Consider the following 15,976-nt stretch of genomic DNA (forward strand, 5'->3'; position numbering starts at 1 on the left):
AACTACAACTATCAGTCCAGATTATTCAATAAAGGCCTATATTCCTAGGACAATAATCTATTATTTAGTAATTTTCTATCGATTGCCATATGAAACAATTTTGAAAACCACATCGCCTGTTTCAAATTCATAGACTTGAACAAAAAATTGCAGACTGCACCTTTAAATGGGAACAGATACTTGAGAGACCTCACAACTTCACTTCATGGTTCTAATGCTGGTTTTCATATAAAAACATTTATTCGTTAGTGTTGTATGGAAAATATTCATACGAAACTGCCATCTACAACATCTAGCCTTTTTTGTAAATTCAGAATACAGTTGGATTCTCCCAACACAGCGCACTAGTTTACCGCCGCGGAAGGATACTAATAGTGTAGGAAGCTGCCTGGTTGACACTGGAGAATTTGCTGCGCCGGTATGTGATGGCGTTTCTGATTGGCCGCTGCAGACCCGCAATATTATACTCCAAGTGTCGGCAGCAGCGATTGGCTACGTGGGACCTGCATTGCACCAGGCAGTGGCACTTGATGGAAATATAATAAATATAAATACAAGAAACTTAAAAACCAGCGCATCTTTAACCGTGGTTTCTCTACTGCCTCGTTAATTATCTCATAGTTTCAAATTTGGTTGGCTGAGGGGGATGGAAAATGTGACAGGTTTTATTAGTGCAGGGTAGTTGTTTGATAGGCTCGATATGGGAAGTGCGAGACTTGCCATTGGCTACCAGAAAGTCTTCTAGTTAGGCCTACGTGAAGTTTAAGAATGAAGCATGGTAGGGTTGTCGTGCTTATTTAGGTTGCACACAGCTGGGGTAGTAAAGGATAAAAGAGCTTATTCATGGCTTTCACTCTCAGGTCACACACACACACGGCTCAGGCTGACAAAGCTGCGCCTCGAGAATACAACTCAATAATGAAATTCGGTAGATGGGATGACGACGCAAAAATTTGGTAAAGCAGATAGTATCACAGTGTTGTCATAATTATAATAAACAGTCTGCTATCTACACACAAGTCCTCAAGCCCGTGTGAGAGTGAGTGAGGTGCGTCTGACAAAAGCACCACCCAGTGGGCAAAGTGTGGAATTGAACAACTACTCATATCAGTCAGGCAGAATACTGATTGAAGTATTAAAGAAAAAAGAAAAAAGTGAAGTCTATAGAAATTAGTGGCCAGAAGACAACTTTTCACTTCTAAACTGACTCATTGAGCCTTTTGATGCAAGATTTGACAATGCACACAAAGCTTGAGTTTTACCTGTAGGCTACTTATTTAAGGCTGTAAAAGGTTTGTTTGCATTGTCGTTGTTTGTAAAAGTTGAAGTAAAACAAACTTGTATTTGAAGTGGTGATGGCCTGTGAAAGTTTCAAAAATCGAAATTTTCATGTTGTTTAACTCTTCAAGAATCTATATGAAGATACCTAATACATATGTGGCCAAATCAGTTGTGGAAAGGCCGAGTTTTAGCACAATGCAGCAAATCTGCAGTTCACTTAGAGGTCAGGCTGTGTGCTTGATGTCTTCCCACCAGGTCAAGTTACTCAGACTAACTCATTTTAACATATTAAATAATTCATCATACGTAATCACATGCATTATTGAATTTGTCTCAATCACAGTTTTTTTTTGTTTCACAGATGGAAATGACTATCAGCTGAAGTACAAAGTTACATATGGTTTTCCTTAGTGCTCAGCTTATCTCTCTCTCTCTCTCACACACACGCGTACATTTTTAATCTTTATTTATCCAGGGAAGTCAAGATAGTGCCCTCTTTCCAGCCATGGCCAGTCACAGCCTTACACACATTCGAGCTGCCCAGTTTATTCAGTCTGAGCAGCTCCAGTGAAGGAGGTCAGGGCATCTCTAGTTCATTTCTCCCTGCCTGCCTTTTCCAGCGCACCTGGGGATTTGAACTTGCAACGCTTTGGTCACAAGCCTACTTTTCTAACCTTAAGGCCGTTGCTGCCCCTTTAAAGGATAAATGAGGCTGAATAGAAGAAGAGCAGTCGATAGGGATCAGTCATGCTGAGGCAGGCTGCACAACTCTTGTTTTGAAACGTGGCTATTAAAAAAGCCCCCATACAAGATCCTGAGCATATCAGTTTGTATACAGAAAGATTATTGGATACTAGGTTCTGCGTGGCAAATACATTTTTTGTGTGTATTGTGGCTCATCTGTCTCTTAAAATCTGTCAATTTTACCACTATTTACAACCGATGCAAATGAAAACAAGACTCTTCATACCCTCATATTTTAAAATTCTGTATGCCTGTCACATATTTCAGGCTTTGTTTATGTTTAGATTGAGGACTGGCTTTTACTAGCTAATGCTATAATAAGATTGCCATCAAAACAGTATTTTACCTAGTTAGGTTTCCTTTTGGATTTCTTTAGAAAGCCCTTGCACACAAATCTAGATATGTTAGATAATTTATGATCTTGATAATAAGATAATAACTTTATTCACATTTAAGCAGAGCACCATTTAGTAAAGCACAATCTGTACACATCAACATGAATGAATAGTAATGTGAATGTGACATTTCAGAGAATGCCAACAACATGGTCAGCCCTGCCTTATCATCCCCCATCAGTATCTCTGTGCTTGCGGGGGCGGCTTAGAAATACCCGACCAAGAGTTGCCTGGAGCTGACAGGGCAAATGCCTCATTATAACACACACCCCTCTCCTTGTCACCCACCCAGTCTCCCTGGCCCAACACGGCACGCTTGATTTAAATGGTTTTTTTATTTTTTATTACCATTTCCTGAATGTGCTGCGATGTGCGAGTTGCAGTTGAAATGCGTGACTGATTTAATAAGGGGAGAGAGTTTCCGAGGAGGGGGGCTGCAGCAGCGGCAGCAGCAGCAGCAGCATTCTCACTCGAGCCCAAACAGGATCCTGTAAGTGGCTAGATGCTTGCTGCATGGGGCCACTTTCTGCTGAGCACTGAGTTACACATGGCTCCACATCAAGAGGAATTAAATCAATGTTGCTGTTCTCTACATGTCAAACTGCAGACCAACAGCGAGGGCGGCTTAGCTGGATTAAGCTCACCACACTGGAATAACTAAGGGCCGTTCTTGAATACGCCGAAATCAAGTCACCAGCTCCCCCAGCCATAGATGTATTATAATGTGCTTTCCCCTTACAGAAACCCAAACAGGCACTAAAATTCACTTTAAGACCATGTATTCCCTAGTAAGTTCCCCCCTTACACACTGAACACTAATGCGAGAAGTGCACTGACATTATGCAGCTCCTGGAAGCGATGTCCGGGTAAATGCTACAGTACGGGAGTTTTTCTCATTCTGTAACCCCAAGATTTAATTATGTGCATCTGCGCCGTTGTCAAGTGTGTGGGAGTCATATGGAATATTCTAGTAATTAGAGGAGAACATTTCTTTTTAAAGGGAGGGAGGAATTAATTTCAGCATCAGGACAGGCAGTTCCCCCAGGCCTTTTCCTTTATCTTGTTTCTGGGCTCTCGCATATTTCTGCAATAAGAAATAACAGGTACTTCATACTGTGTGTGTGTGTGTGTGTGTGAGTGAGTGAGTGAGTGAGTGAGTAATAAAGGATGAGTAATACAGAGGTAAGGAAAACCACATGACTTTGCATATTGACTTATGCCACAATTAATTCTGTTTGCGACACCAAGGGCGACAACAGAGAGATTGAACTAATTGAATAATTCATGTGATTAATTATCTCAAGTTATTAAAGTACAGAGATGAACTCAATATACAGTAATCTAATAAGGAGCAGACGTCAACAGATGCCGCCTCTATACAAACAAGATTTGAGAGGGTTCTGCAAGCCAAATTGCTTCAGTAAACAAAATGGATGAAAGCGATGACTAATAAACTATGACCAGATTCTTTACAGTCAAAGTGTTGTTTTTTTTTGTTGTTTTATTTATTGTCATATCACATAATGATAACAAGAGAGTGGGGTAAGCCAGACATAACATGCACAAAATATATCAAAACTCTCTCTGGGAAGACAGACAATACAACTGCTGCCTCCTCTCTTTCACACGGCGATGGCAGATAGGGGTGGGCGGGGTGAGAGAAAGGTAAAAGTTTAAAGGTTAGAGGTAAAGCCCCTCCGGTGTGCCCTCCTGCTTCTTGTACAGGACGTTTTCCTTGGACTTCTTGAAGTCCTCGTTGGTGACCTTCATACGGCGCTCTCGCAAAGCCATGAGGCCTGCTTCTGTGCAGATGGCCTGCAGGACAGGGGGAGAGGAGAGGAGATGGAGAAAAAAATATTGTTCAGGTTTGATCTAAAAGTAGATGCATACCTTGAAGTGAAAAACATTCTGCCATTAATGCTGTGAAACTGGTTGTGATCACACATTCTAATAGACAAAAAACAGGAGCAGTCCCAATGTTTCGCTTTGTGTTTACATTTGGTTCAAGTTTTCAGGTCACTGTAAAATCCCATCTGGTAAATCACGCATAAACATCAGCAGTGAAGGAAACTAATGAAATATGCCGATAGATAGTTAGCAACCTCTCAGTACTTCCTGCAATTGCTATCAATTAATTTGAAAATGATGGATTTAGAGTATATTTTACATCTTTAGTTCACAGAAAGTTATTATTTAAAAAAAAAAAAAAAAAAGACAATAGCGCCATCGTACGTTTCAATTTTTTTACCAGCTAATGTAATTTACAATTAATAATTATTTGCCACAGGCACCACTCAAATTCATGAGGTCAACAAATTAAAGCTGGACAAGACCATAGATGTATGAAGTTTAAGAACCAACCACTTGCTAGTAATCTGCTCAAAGTGTCAGTCTGGAAGATCCCACAAGAGGGCAGCAGAGTTGTGCTGGTGAGAGGTAAAGATCTAAATGCAAACCCTCTGGACCAGATTTCCCAGAGGCATTTTAAGGCTGTGACTGTTGCTGTCCACTGGCTTACAATTAAACAGAACACTTTCTACAGTTAAACAAACCTTAACACTGGAATACTTTAGAAACCTTGCCCTGGTGTTTCTCCTCCAGACAGCTTAATGTTGTAATGAAATAGAAGTTCACCCCCTTCTGTTCAGCCACAGCGTGGATTGGCTCTTTGCCAACACCTTTTGAACCTAATCAATAAATGGGTGCAGTCACAGAGCTAGGCTGGAGCAAATTAAGAGCACAGACAGAATGCATCTCGATCACCAGGATGCAGTTCAATTGCGCAAACCCCCTTACATGTACCTTAACCCACTTTTATGTCCAGAGAGTATACTCCTGCAAATACCATTACATCTAGACAGGTGTGGTAAACAAAGGGCACAAAGAAAAGGAACAATCTCCTAGCTTAAGAAAAAAACCCACAAAAAAACACACACAATGCTGGTAAATTTTGGCTATGGATGGTAAATGATTGTTCTCTACCAGCCTCTTAGGAAAGTGATCATCTATCATTTGTAGGTTCCTGTCCATTCTAAAGAACAACATGGCTGGTCAAACAGTGAAAGTGGCTAGTTAATTTTGGAATCCACCAGCCACTGTGACCAGAGGGAGAACCAGTTTTCAGCTGTGACTCGAAGGTTTCGCCCATACCTTAATGTCTGCTCCTGATAGGTCGTCCTTGGCCAGGATGAGATCATCAAGGGTGACATCATCTGCTACTGTCATACGGCTGGTGTGGATCTGGAAGATCCTCCTCTTGGTCTTCTCATCCGGCAGGGGGAACTCGATCTTACGGTCGATTCTCCCTGAGGAGTAGGACAGGACGAAACACATGATAGAGGGAAACCAAATGAACAAATGAGAGACACCGTTTAAAAAAATGATAATTATAATAATAAAAATAATAATAATAGGCATGTGTTAAAATTAACTTTAAGCAAAAACTTAATAGCATCTTAATACAATTCTGCAATATAAGTATGAGAGCAAGACAGGTTAATAAAGTTGCACTGAGAAGTGCGTATAGTATATTCATTTCTAGTACACTAATAACCACTTAAAACATACAAGTCCATTTTATTTTCTTTCTTGGGAAAGTAAAGGATGTCAGAGAGCAAAACAAGGTCTCAAACATTTTCGAGAGGCAGAGAGAGAAAAAGGCAAATTCACAATATTTATTTGTTCTGTTACATCTGGCTTTGAAGAGAGCTCTAACCAAAGAGAGAGATTTTAGGAAAACAGGCACAATCAATCTTCAAAGCAAAACAAAAAAATCTTTGACATGATCTCTGTGTGTGAAATGATGTGAAAGCCAAAATATGAAAAGCCATTTCACTAATGTAAATCAGAGAGATACCTAGATAGGTAGATACCTAGATAGACACCCAGACAGATCGAGACAGAGATACCACTAAATAGAGAGAGTGGTCAGCTACTGACCAGGTCTGATGAGGGCTGGATCCAGGGTTTCTATCCGATTGGTGGCCATGATAACCTTGACGTCTCCCCGCGAGTCAAAGCCGTCCAGCTGGTTGAGCAGCTCCAGCATGGTCCTCTGGATCTCCCTCTCCCCGCCTGAGTTGGAGTCGTACCTAGAGGACACAGACAGGAAAGAAACATTAACCTGGTTTCCACATTCTCAACCTGGTCTCCACATTCTCAACCTGGTCCATCACACAGGCGGTCTATTACTAAATGTTATTTTTCTGCCGTGTCCATATGGCTGATGTAAAAAGGCCTGCAGAAGTCCACAAGCTCATTCATTATTTAAGCCAGTCAATATCCCGCCTAAGTCATCTACAAGCTCATTCATTTAAGTCAGCCAATATCCTGCCTAACAACATCACTGTTTATTTGTATCTTGTTACCTACAGGGATGAGAAACTGACAAATTGAGCTTTTGATTTTGGCTTCTACACACTTTCAGTTGCCTCTGGCCCTGGCAACTCCCACCTGTCTTGCCATGGAAGAGAGGGAAAAAGGGAAAAGGCTATTGCTACAGCAACTGCATTAGGCTATTGCATCATCTTGACTTAACTGAAATAGGTCAGGAGGGATAAGCAGAAAGTTCTGGATAATGTGAATGCTGAAATTTGATTAATGAACATGCACTGAGATTAGCTACGTTTGCATCAGATATGTTAAATTTTCACAACAGAATCACTTTTAATTGGATGAGGAGTAACCCTGCAGCAATAAATCAACCTCATCTGCTGAACTGTTACAGTATGCAGTAAACCATTATACATGAAGGCAAATTATACATATGAAAGCATGTCCAAAAAAATTGTGCGATCACACCAAAACCTCTACTTGTGACTCCTCAACACCACATGGTGATACATTATCACTCTGTTCCAGTGCTCTCAGTCTGTCACATGCCCTCAGTCTCACACTGTCACACACCGACGCCCTTCTACCTCTTAGTCCCGATGGCATCAATCTCGTCGATGAAGACGATGGAGGGGGCATGCTCCTCTGCCACCCTGAAGAGCTCTCGGACCAGCTTGGGCCCGTCTCCAAGGTACTTCTGGATCAGCTCCGAGCCCACCACGCGCAGGAAAGTGGCCGATGTCTGATTGGCTACCGCCTTGGCTAGCAGGGTCTTACCTGGAGCGCAGATAATGCAAGCCAAGGTTATCACTCATTTCAGGAAATCTTTTTCTGTGACATTTCCAGGACATAATGCATTAATTGATGTATGTCTTTGGCATGAGAATATATATCCATTGGCAAAACAATGGAAAAAAACAAACAAAGGTTGATTCAGTGGTTTCCAACTCCAGTCCTCAGGACCCCCGAGTACTGCTGGTTTTCATTCTAGCTGTCTGACAGGAACTGATTTAGACCTGGGACGCTAGCTCAATGCAATTAACTTAACCGCTAGGATTGAAAACCAGCATGTGGCACGGAACAGTTACAATCTTTGAGATATTTAAATGAATTCATGACCACAGATCAATTTGGAGAGGTCATCAGTAAAACAGGGTACAGGGAAGAGATTATGAGCAAAATGTCATTTCTTGTGGCTTTGGGGAGAAATGAGAGAAGCCTGATTTTCCCAGGCTTATCCAGTGTCCCGTGACATTTTATCTAATTTATTGCATATATCAGTTTTTATTTTCATGTATTTTCCATGGCTGGAAATCTAGTCTTTAAATTTGCAAGTTTTTAGGAACCCTGCAGGCGAAATATCAAACACTGCCCATCCACACTTACAAGCAGTTAGTTAACAGGTCACACATCACACCCTCTTCTCACATCTCTCACCTTATTGCTACCATACACTCACACTGATGACTAAAAAAAAAAGTGCTTATTTCCACAACAAAACTATTCTTAACAGGCAACAAAAGAAATGAGACAATCTGCATTTTCTGCAATATTTACTGCATTGCTGTTATGTGTAATTCAAGATCGATGAAGATCACACTCATATTCTCATGGCAGCAGTGGCCAATAATACATAGGGATCAATTTTATAGGAGTAATACCCTAGAAGGCATTCTTTATTGTGATATGTAATATTTCTAATAATAAATATGATATCTTTATCTTGACCTCTGTCACATATTTTGTTATTTAAGACACACGCACACATGACAATTAAAATCCAGTTGGATTAGCCCACCAATGTCCCTTACCTTTACATATGGGTTTGAACACAGCTCTGTTTTTATAGGTTTATAGCGATTATGATGTGTAGTTTCAGTACTTTGTAAATACACAAAAAGGTTACACAAAGAGATTTCCTAATAAGTGAACATTTACTTCCTTTTATTAATTAGATCCTGTTCAATAAAGAACAGGCATGATTTGTAGAAAATGATTTTCTCAGGGGTTGCTAGGTGCAGAGAAGTGTCTCAGTCCTGACCGAGTAACCTGAATTTACCTTTTGAGGACCAGAGCACCATGGTAAAAACAGAAGAAACAGAAGATCCCCAATTAGCTCGATGGTTACACTAAGAGTTGGCATAGCAACCGATATGGAAATGATCAGCCCAGATGGAACATGTCCAATGACCGATTAGATTGCTTGGATGAAACTACCAACAGTATAATATGCCGTACATTCCAACTTGGCACATTTCATAAAAGAAGTGCTCAGGATGGAGTGCTATTAGTGTTTTTAATGATTACAACTGTCTCTGAACACACTGACTCTGAAACTACAGAGCGCTCTTATCTACGACAGTACCTAGAGGCTGCAGTAGGCTGGTGATAATTTCTCACCTTCCCTGTTGTAGTGCCCTTTAAAAAGGTCCCTAATGGCCAAATGGAATTTGCCAATGCTGTCAAACCCGCATGATTACACCTTTTTCTAGGTTTCAGTTGAAAAAGATTTGATACTAATGTGACAGAACTGGAAAATTAAAGGTTAGGCTATGTATAATTCCAATACTACATATTCATAAAATAGGATATTTGCGTTTCCTAAGCACTAGTGGGTGGATTACCATCATGTACATGTAATCTTGGATGATTGATTGTCTATGAATGCTAATCAATTTTTGATGACTGATCATTGAAAATTGAAAGTAAGAATTTATTCATTGCTTCAGCCTCCACGAAACGGCTTGCGCAATCCAAATTTTGTTACATTCCAGAGTCCCTACAACATGAGGTAGGGTGAATAAAAATACTGTAGGTTACATAGTAGCCCCGCGAAACTGTCTCAGTTTTGGAAGGTTAGACTAATGCCTTTTGAAAGTTTGAAAACTGTTGGTAACATGTTTAGTGAAAGCACTCACCTGTGCCAGGTGGTCCATATAGGATGACGCCTTTGGGGGGCTTTATGCCCATCTCCTCATAATACTCTGGATGTGTGAGGGGCAACTCCACTGACTCCTATGAAAAACAACAGAAAACAGCAGTCAGCCTCAGTGTCTCAGGAAAACACTGTGAACTAAACTGTGAACCAATACAATCACATGCAATAATCAGTAGGTTAATGGTTGATATTTAGCATGGGGATAATGGCCAGATATCGTTTTCCATCTAATGTTTTCAAAAAATCTGTCAATAACAAGGTGGACGCAGTTGATATCCAAACAATGCTATCTCTCAATCCTGCACTACTAATAACTTGCTTCACGAGCTCAACACATAATGGACAACAGTCTGGGGATTGCCAGGGGTTCTGGATGGGGTTCCCACGGGTCCCATCAAAATGAGGAATAGTTTATTTTCACTATAAATTAAAAGTCTACAAATTATCAGACTCTTAACACTATTATCCTCCAACGCTCAGTATGTTGAACAAAATCGATCCTCATTGGACCATACGGGTTTGGGTCAGACAATTAAGTGAATTTCTCACGTAACTGCTTGGGTTTTTAGTGTGGCTTACGGCCGAAATACATGGGACACGGACGCGGCACGACACGTGCCGCAGAATGCCCGCAACAGAGCGCGTCCATGATAATCAACTGAAGCTGCTACACGGACCATGGAAGCCGCGCGGGCATCGCGTGGCTCATCTCTATTTTTGCGCGTCTGGTCTATTTTTTCCCCTCTATGCACGGCTACGCGGCCCTCAAACAGGTAAAAACTCCATAGAACTGTGTAAAAAAACGAGTACAATCTGTTTAAAAATGATTAAAATAAATACCTCATTGTACCAGAGGCAATGTGACGCAGCAGAGCAACCTTGTGGGTCTTTTTACATTGCACATTAAAATAAATCAATCAAATCAATGTGTATCCATGATCCTGTAGTTAAAACGATCTAGTTAATTAATTCAGTACCAGTTAATATCGCCTACACTTCCAAACCCTGCATAACCAACTGCATTAGGCTATCACTTGGCAGAACTCAAAAAACAGTGAATCCAATCATCTATGTGGCACGCAACCACACGCTACAAAGACGGAGTCTGCGTGGCAGATAAAAACCCCCGCTCCGCCCCGCCTACGTGACGCGTCGCGTCCGTGTCCAATGTATTTCAGCCGTTAGGTTTGAAATGTTGTGCTCTACTCAGCTTTGGGTTCTCAAAAGCTATTTAACCCTTGTGCTTGGTTTGGGTTTGGAAAAACTGTAAAGCACTGGCTTGGACCAGTCTCAAATTTTCAGACCAGAGACCAGTGTGTGTTTGTATATGTATGTGTGTTGTACCTTGATCTCCTGGATCTGGCTGTCCAGTCCTCCGATGTCAGCATAAGTTTCTTGTGGGGCCTTCTCCACCTTCATCACCGTCACCAGGGGATCAGTGTCGTCCATCAGCACCCCGATCACAGCATGCACCTACGGGTTACACATAGACAATCACAATGACAATTTGCGACAATTTGGCGCGTGAAGTTTCTGAAAATTTCAGTTGATGTGTCTGACAGCATTGTATGATAGTATTTGGCTACTATTGAGACACATGGTGGTTTCAGCATGCAAACCAAATCTTTTCCATAATAAGTAGTTCAGTGAGAAACACACCATTTAACAGTTTTATGGCTGTGTTCATTTCCTTTGTTGCTTAAATCAGACTTTATTTAGCCATGGTAGTTACATGAAAGTGAAAAAAAAAAGGTAATCCCTAGCCAAGCCAGAAATCTAAAATAAGCAGCATCCCTGACCATTACCTTGTGGTTGAGAAGGACAGAGCAGCCTGGCTCCAGGAGGTCCTTGTCCACGAAGGACAGGATGCTGACATAATGCTCTGAGCCCACTGAGGTGGAAACGATGGCGTGATTGTCATCAATGATCTCCTCCAGGGTGCCCACTGACATGGGGGTCCCCCGCAGGTCGTCCACCTTTGACCTCTCCTCCTGGAAAACGGGGAAACAGATTATGCGGGAAGATATGAACAGCTTGAAGGAATAGGTGCATTATGTCGCATGCACAACTTTGCCAACAGCTGACCTGCGATGATGGTGATATTCATAGTATTCCCATAATGTCACATGCATTTCCTACCAATATGGAACTTTACAATACACACAGCTCATTCGCTGTGTTTGTCATTTGATTGTAATCACCTGTTAATTTATTACAATCACCTGTTATTTTCCTACCAAGATGATCGTGTGGTGATGTTACAGAATACTATGAATAGCAAGGATGTTTGCTCATCATAACGTTGGCGCGTACTGCAAGTTTTCTTGCCAAATGTCAGCTAGACACAGAAAATGTGTCCATAACCAACAACAAAAAATACTGGACACACAGGGGGAACTGTGTGAGCAAAGAGCTTGGTGGCCAAAAACGTTTGAGTGTTCCCTTAGACAGACTGAAAAGCAGAGACAATGCCTGCAGGACAAGTCAAGACCTCCTTGTTTTTTTTTTAACTATTAAAAATGGATTTTGCCTCTCTTTTGCCCAGATGCGCAGAGAAAATGCTAGTGTGGTAGTGAGGTTGCAGAAGCTGACCTCCTGTTTCTCCTCCAGGGGCTTCATCTGCTCCTGGTTCCTGATGAACTCCTCCTCCATCAGCAGGTAGTCCTTGATCCGCTCCTGCTTCAGCAGCTTCAGACGGCACTGGGTGTGAGGGGTGACTGAAAGACACACAGCCAGACAGACACAGGTAAGCACATGTTAACACAGTCATTAAGAATGTTGGATAAACACAAATTGGATCCAATCACAGCCATTCTATATATCAGAACTTTTCTTGCTTGCTTTCTCAGACTGTGTTATATATATATATATACTGTATATATATTCATTCTCTTTTCCTTGAATAACACATTGTTAGGAGTAGTTGGGAGAGACTACCTCAGTCTCTCTAGCAGGAATGGCAGGGGAAAATGGCAAGCAGTGTGAGCTTCACATCATTTGCTGTTCCATGCCTTGTGCATATTTGCCTGGTACAATCTTACAAAAGGAGGCATCTATTCTGGCCAGAGCCATCCAATAAGCTACTGTACGCCGTCATGGAAACAGAGTGACATTACAAGTCAAAGCCTGAGACAAACTTCAGTAGAAAAGAAAGATGTAAGAGAGAGAGAGAGAAAGAGAGAGAATACATCTCCAGAATTCTTTGCCTTTTCAGTTCCTTACCTAATGGGAGCTTGCTGGCAGCATCTGGTCCCTTGGTCTTCTTCTTCTTCTTGCCAACTCTGGTGGGGATTGGAGGCTCATACTTCTTTTTCTTGTCCTGTCGTGAGCATAATGGGATGACACGGGTCAGAGTAGGCAAAAAAAAGCATCAAGTGCAGTCTTTACCTTTTAGCTGACCCACACACATTATTTTTTGATAACCTTAAAAGGGAAATATGAAATATCCAAACCCCTGAACGTCATTTATTTTGCATCTACTCTTTACAAAACCCTTCTGAATGAGGCCTAAACAGAAGCCAATCATAAGAGCAAGCATTTAACAGACTGTATATGTGGCTGGTTGAGTGAGAGAAAAGGAGTTAATAATAATAATAATAATAATAATAATAATAATAATACATTCAATTTGTAATGCACTTTTCGTTAGAAGCAAATCTCAAAGTGCTACAGAGTAAAAGAAAAAAAAACAGGAGCATAAAAACCGATAAGAATGAACCAACAGCAAAGATCATTAAAAGCCACACAAAAGAAAAAGGCCTGATCAAAAAGGAAAAGATAATAGACAATGCATAAAGACAAAGATAAAAAAACAGCACAAAGTTAAGGAAAGGCTTTGTTGAAGCACAACAGTTCGAAAACATTAAAGCCGTATTGTTCCATTGACATTTGAATGCTTCAGCAAGTTATAATAAACAAATGGACCATTGCCTAGACGGTTCGAGTTGTTGTGATACTGGTAAGCTATGACCTACATATCTACAAACATACACTCACCGAGCACTTTATTAGGAACACCTTACTAATACTGGGTAGGTATCAGCTTTTAGCTCAATGTAAACCGGCTACCAAAGTGACATCCGCCTCAAGGTTCGATGTGTTGTGCATTCTGAGATGCTTTTCTGCTCACCACAGTTTTAAAGAGGTTATCTGAGTTACTGGAGCCTTTCTGTCAGCTCCAACCAGTCTGGCCATTCTCCTCTGACCTCTCTCATCAACAAGGCGTTTGCGTCCGCAGAACTGTCGCTCACTGGAAGTTTTGTTTTTCACACCATTCTGTGTAAACTCTAGAGACTGCTGTGCGTGAAAATCCCAGGAGATCAGCAGTTTCAGAAATATTCAAAGCAGCCCGTCTGGCACCAACAGCCATGCCACGGTCAAAGTCACTGAGATCACATTTTTTCCCCATTCTGATGTTTGATGTGAACATTAACTGAAGCTGCTGACCTGTATCTGCGTGATCTTATGCATTGCACTGCTGCCACATGATTGTCTGATTGGATAATTGCATGAATATGAAGGTGCATAGGTGTTCCTAATAAAGTGCTCGGTGAGTGTATCATTCTATGCTCCTCGTCTCTCCCATTGAGCTAGGTATCAGACTGCCTGAAAATGAAACAATTCTCTATCTAACTTTATTGGTGGTAAATATCAAACTATTACATTTACCAATACACAGGATATGATGCAACCATCCCTTATGCTATTTAGGGTGAGCACCTATGTAGAAACCTAGCTTGGATGTTCGAAGGACAGAAGGGTGGGAACAGGTGTCATTGGGGTTATTAAGTGGGCACCTTCAATCACAGATTTTTTGTCGAATTAGGCCTACGACACCTCTACAAGACTCAAGACAAATGCCTGCCATCCCAGAACCCCTTCCCCCTTCTACACCTGCCAAAAACTAAAGAGTGGACTAGAAACCGACACTGAGGACACAACTGCAGTTTTTCAGCACAAAAATAGGATGTACACAAGGCCATCTGAAAAAGATAGAGTGACCCTACAAGCGACCCGTGAGGCTACTCTGAACAGGTATTTAGACAGTGTGTATGTATGTGTGTTTGCATTGATAAGGAGGCCAACTTATTGCGCTGGAAAACCTCCCTGTCTGTGTGTGTAGTGCCATAATTTACTGAGAAGATGCTTTTGACTTTATAGCAATGAAATACGAGGTGGTGACTGCAGTGTTCTTCACAGTGTGCTGCCCAAATTCAGATGTGAAACCCATCCAACTAGCAACTTAGCCACTAAAACTTCTCTAAATATCAAATATAATTGCAAATATAATTCTGTCTGTCGTGATGTTCAGTGTGATAATTAAACAAATGTATACAGTCCACAGGCCACTGAAAAGTTCATGGTTTGGCTACCAAAACAAACAGGACCAGATAGCTTTAACGTTTGCTAGCAGAAGCTGTGTCATTCTCACCTTGTCATCCTTCTTGCCTCCTCCTGGACCGTGGCCTCCACTCTGGCTTTGACCCTGAGAAAACATACATCGACATTCAGGAGACACATATGTACATATGTAGGCTAAGACCTAAGTACTAGTACATCATGTATCTAAACTGATTCCCCATGCCAAATACCTAGCCAGTTAGCGCTGGCTAACGTTACAATGACAGAACTGTTACAGCAACTTAGCTCATGCCGTCTCGCTAACTGTCATAGCCTGGCAGTTAGCTCGTTTATTAATGCTATGGCATACTTTCTCAGTGGCAACATGGATAACGGCTTCCAAGTATAAACATTTTACAAAAGAGGGAGAAAGTTGTCACAACAACGAATGAATGATTTGGCTTATGTGACCGAGATGGGACACTGATTGCTGCCAACCGGGCAAAAAGCTAACGTTAGCTAGCGATCACCTAGCAAGCTATAATATGCTTTTATTTCTGCCGTTCACTCGCATCCAAGATATCAAACACTTGAAACAATGTGACAGTATGAAACTTAAAGTTTTAAGTACAATATTCAACGTATTTTCGGCGAAGAATTGTTTTTAGTGAAACGAAAATATGAGCCCAACAGAAAATTGCTTGCTCACTTACCATTGTTGCTTGTCGCTCTGGAATGACGTCAGAGCGTACGGCAACTCAGTAGGACACACATCACACGTGAAGATACTTTCACAGTTGCGCCAGTAAAACGGTATATGGTTAAAGCCAAGAAACTGCAGTGTCATTAATTAGAATTCACTCTTACAGGCCATGCAGGTTCACGTCTTATCAACTAATAATGTCTTAATTTGGCTGATAATGAATTGGTAATGTGTTTTCACTGA

At 41.2% G+C, this 15,976-nt stretch overlaps 1 protein-coding gene across 1 annotated transcript; it reads right to left on the bottom strand.

The window, feature by feature from the left end:
- Positions 1 to 2,605: 2,605 nt before the first annotated feature.
- Positions 2,606 to 15,765, bottom strand: LOC139654056 (26S proteasome regulatory subunit 4). Its single transcript, XM_071531076.1, has 11 exons — positions 15,744 to 15,765; positions 15,122 to 15,175; positions 12,913 to 13,009; positions 12,283 to 12,407; positions 11,496 to 11,681; positions 11,035 to 11,163; positions 9,671 to 9,767; positions 7,340 to 7,529; positions 6,360 to 6,511; positions 5,571 to 5,725; positions 2,606 to 4,235 (listed from the first exon to the last, which is right to left on the bottom strand). The coding sequence occupies exons 1-11, from the start codon at positions 15,744 to 15,746 to the stop codon at positions 4,101 to 4,103; spliced, it is 1,323 nt and encodes a 440-aa protein (XP_071387177.1). The 5' UTR covers positions 15,747 to 15,765; the 3' UTR covers positions 2,606 to 4,100.
- Between the last annotated feature and the right edge of the window lie 211 nt (positions 15,766 to 15,976).

The sequence above is a fragment of the Centroberyx affinis genome, unplaced genomic scaffold (assembly GCF_046629955.1).
Source record: "Centroberyx affinis isolate AG114_WGS23_722 - 3 ecotype Tasmania unplaced genomic scaffold, CSIRO-AGI_Caff_v1 ptg002030l_1, whole genome shotgun sequence".
Classification (NCBI taxonomy): domain Eukaryota; kingdom Metazoa; phylum Chordata; class Actinopteri; order Beryciformes; family Berycidae; genus Centroberyx; species Centroberyx affinis.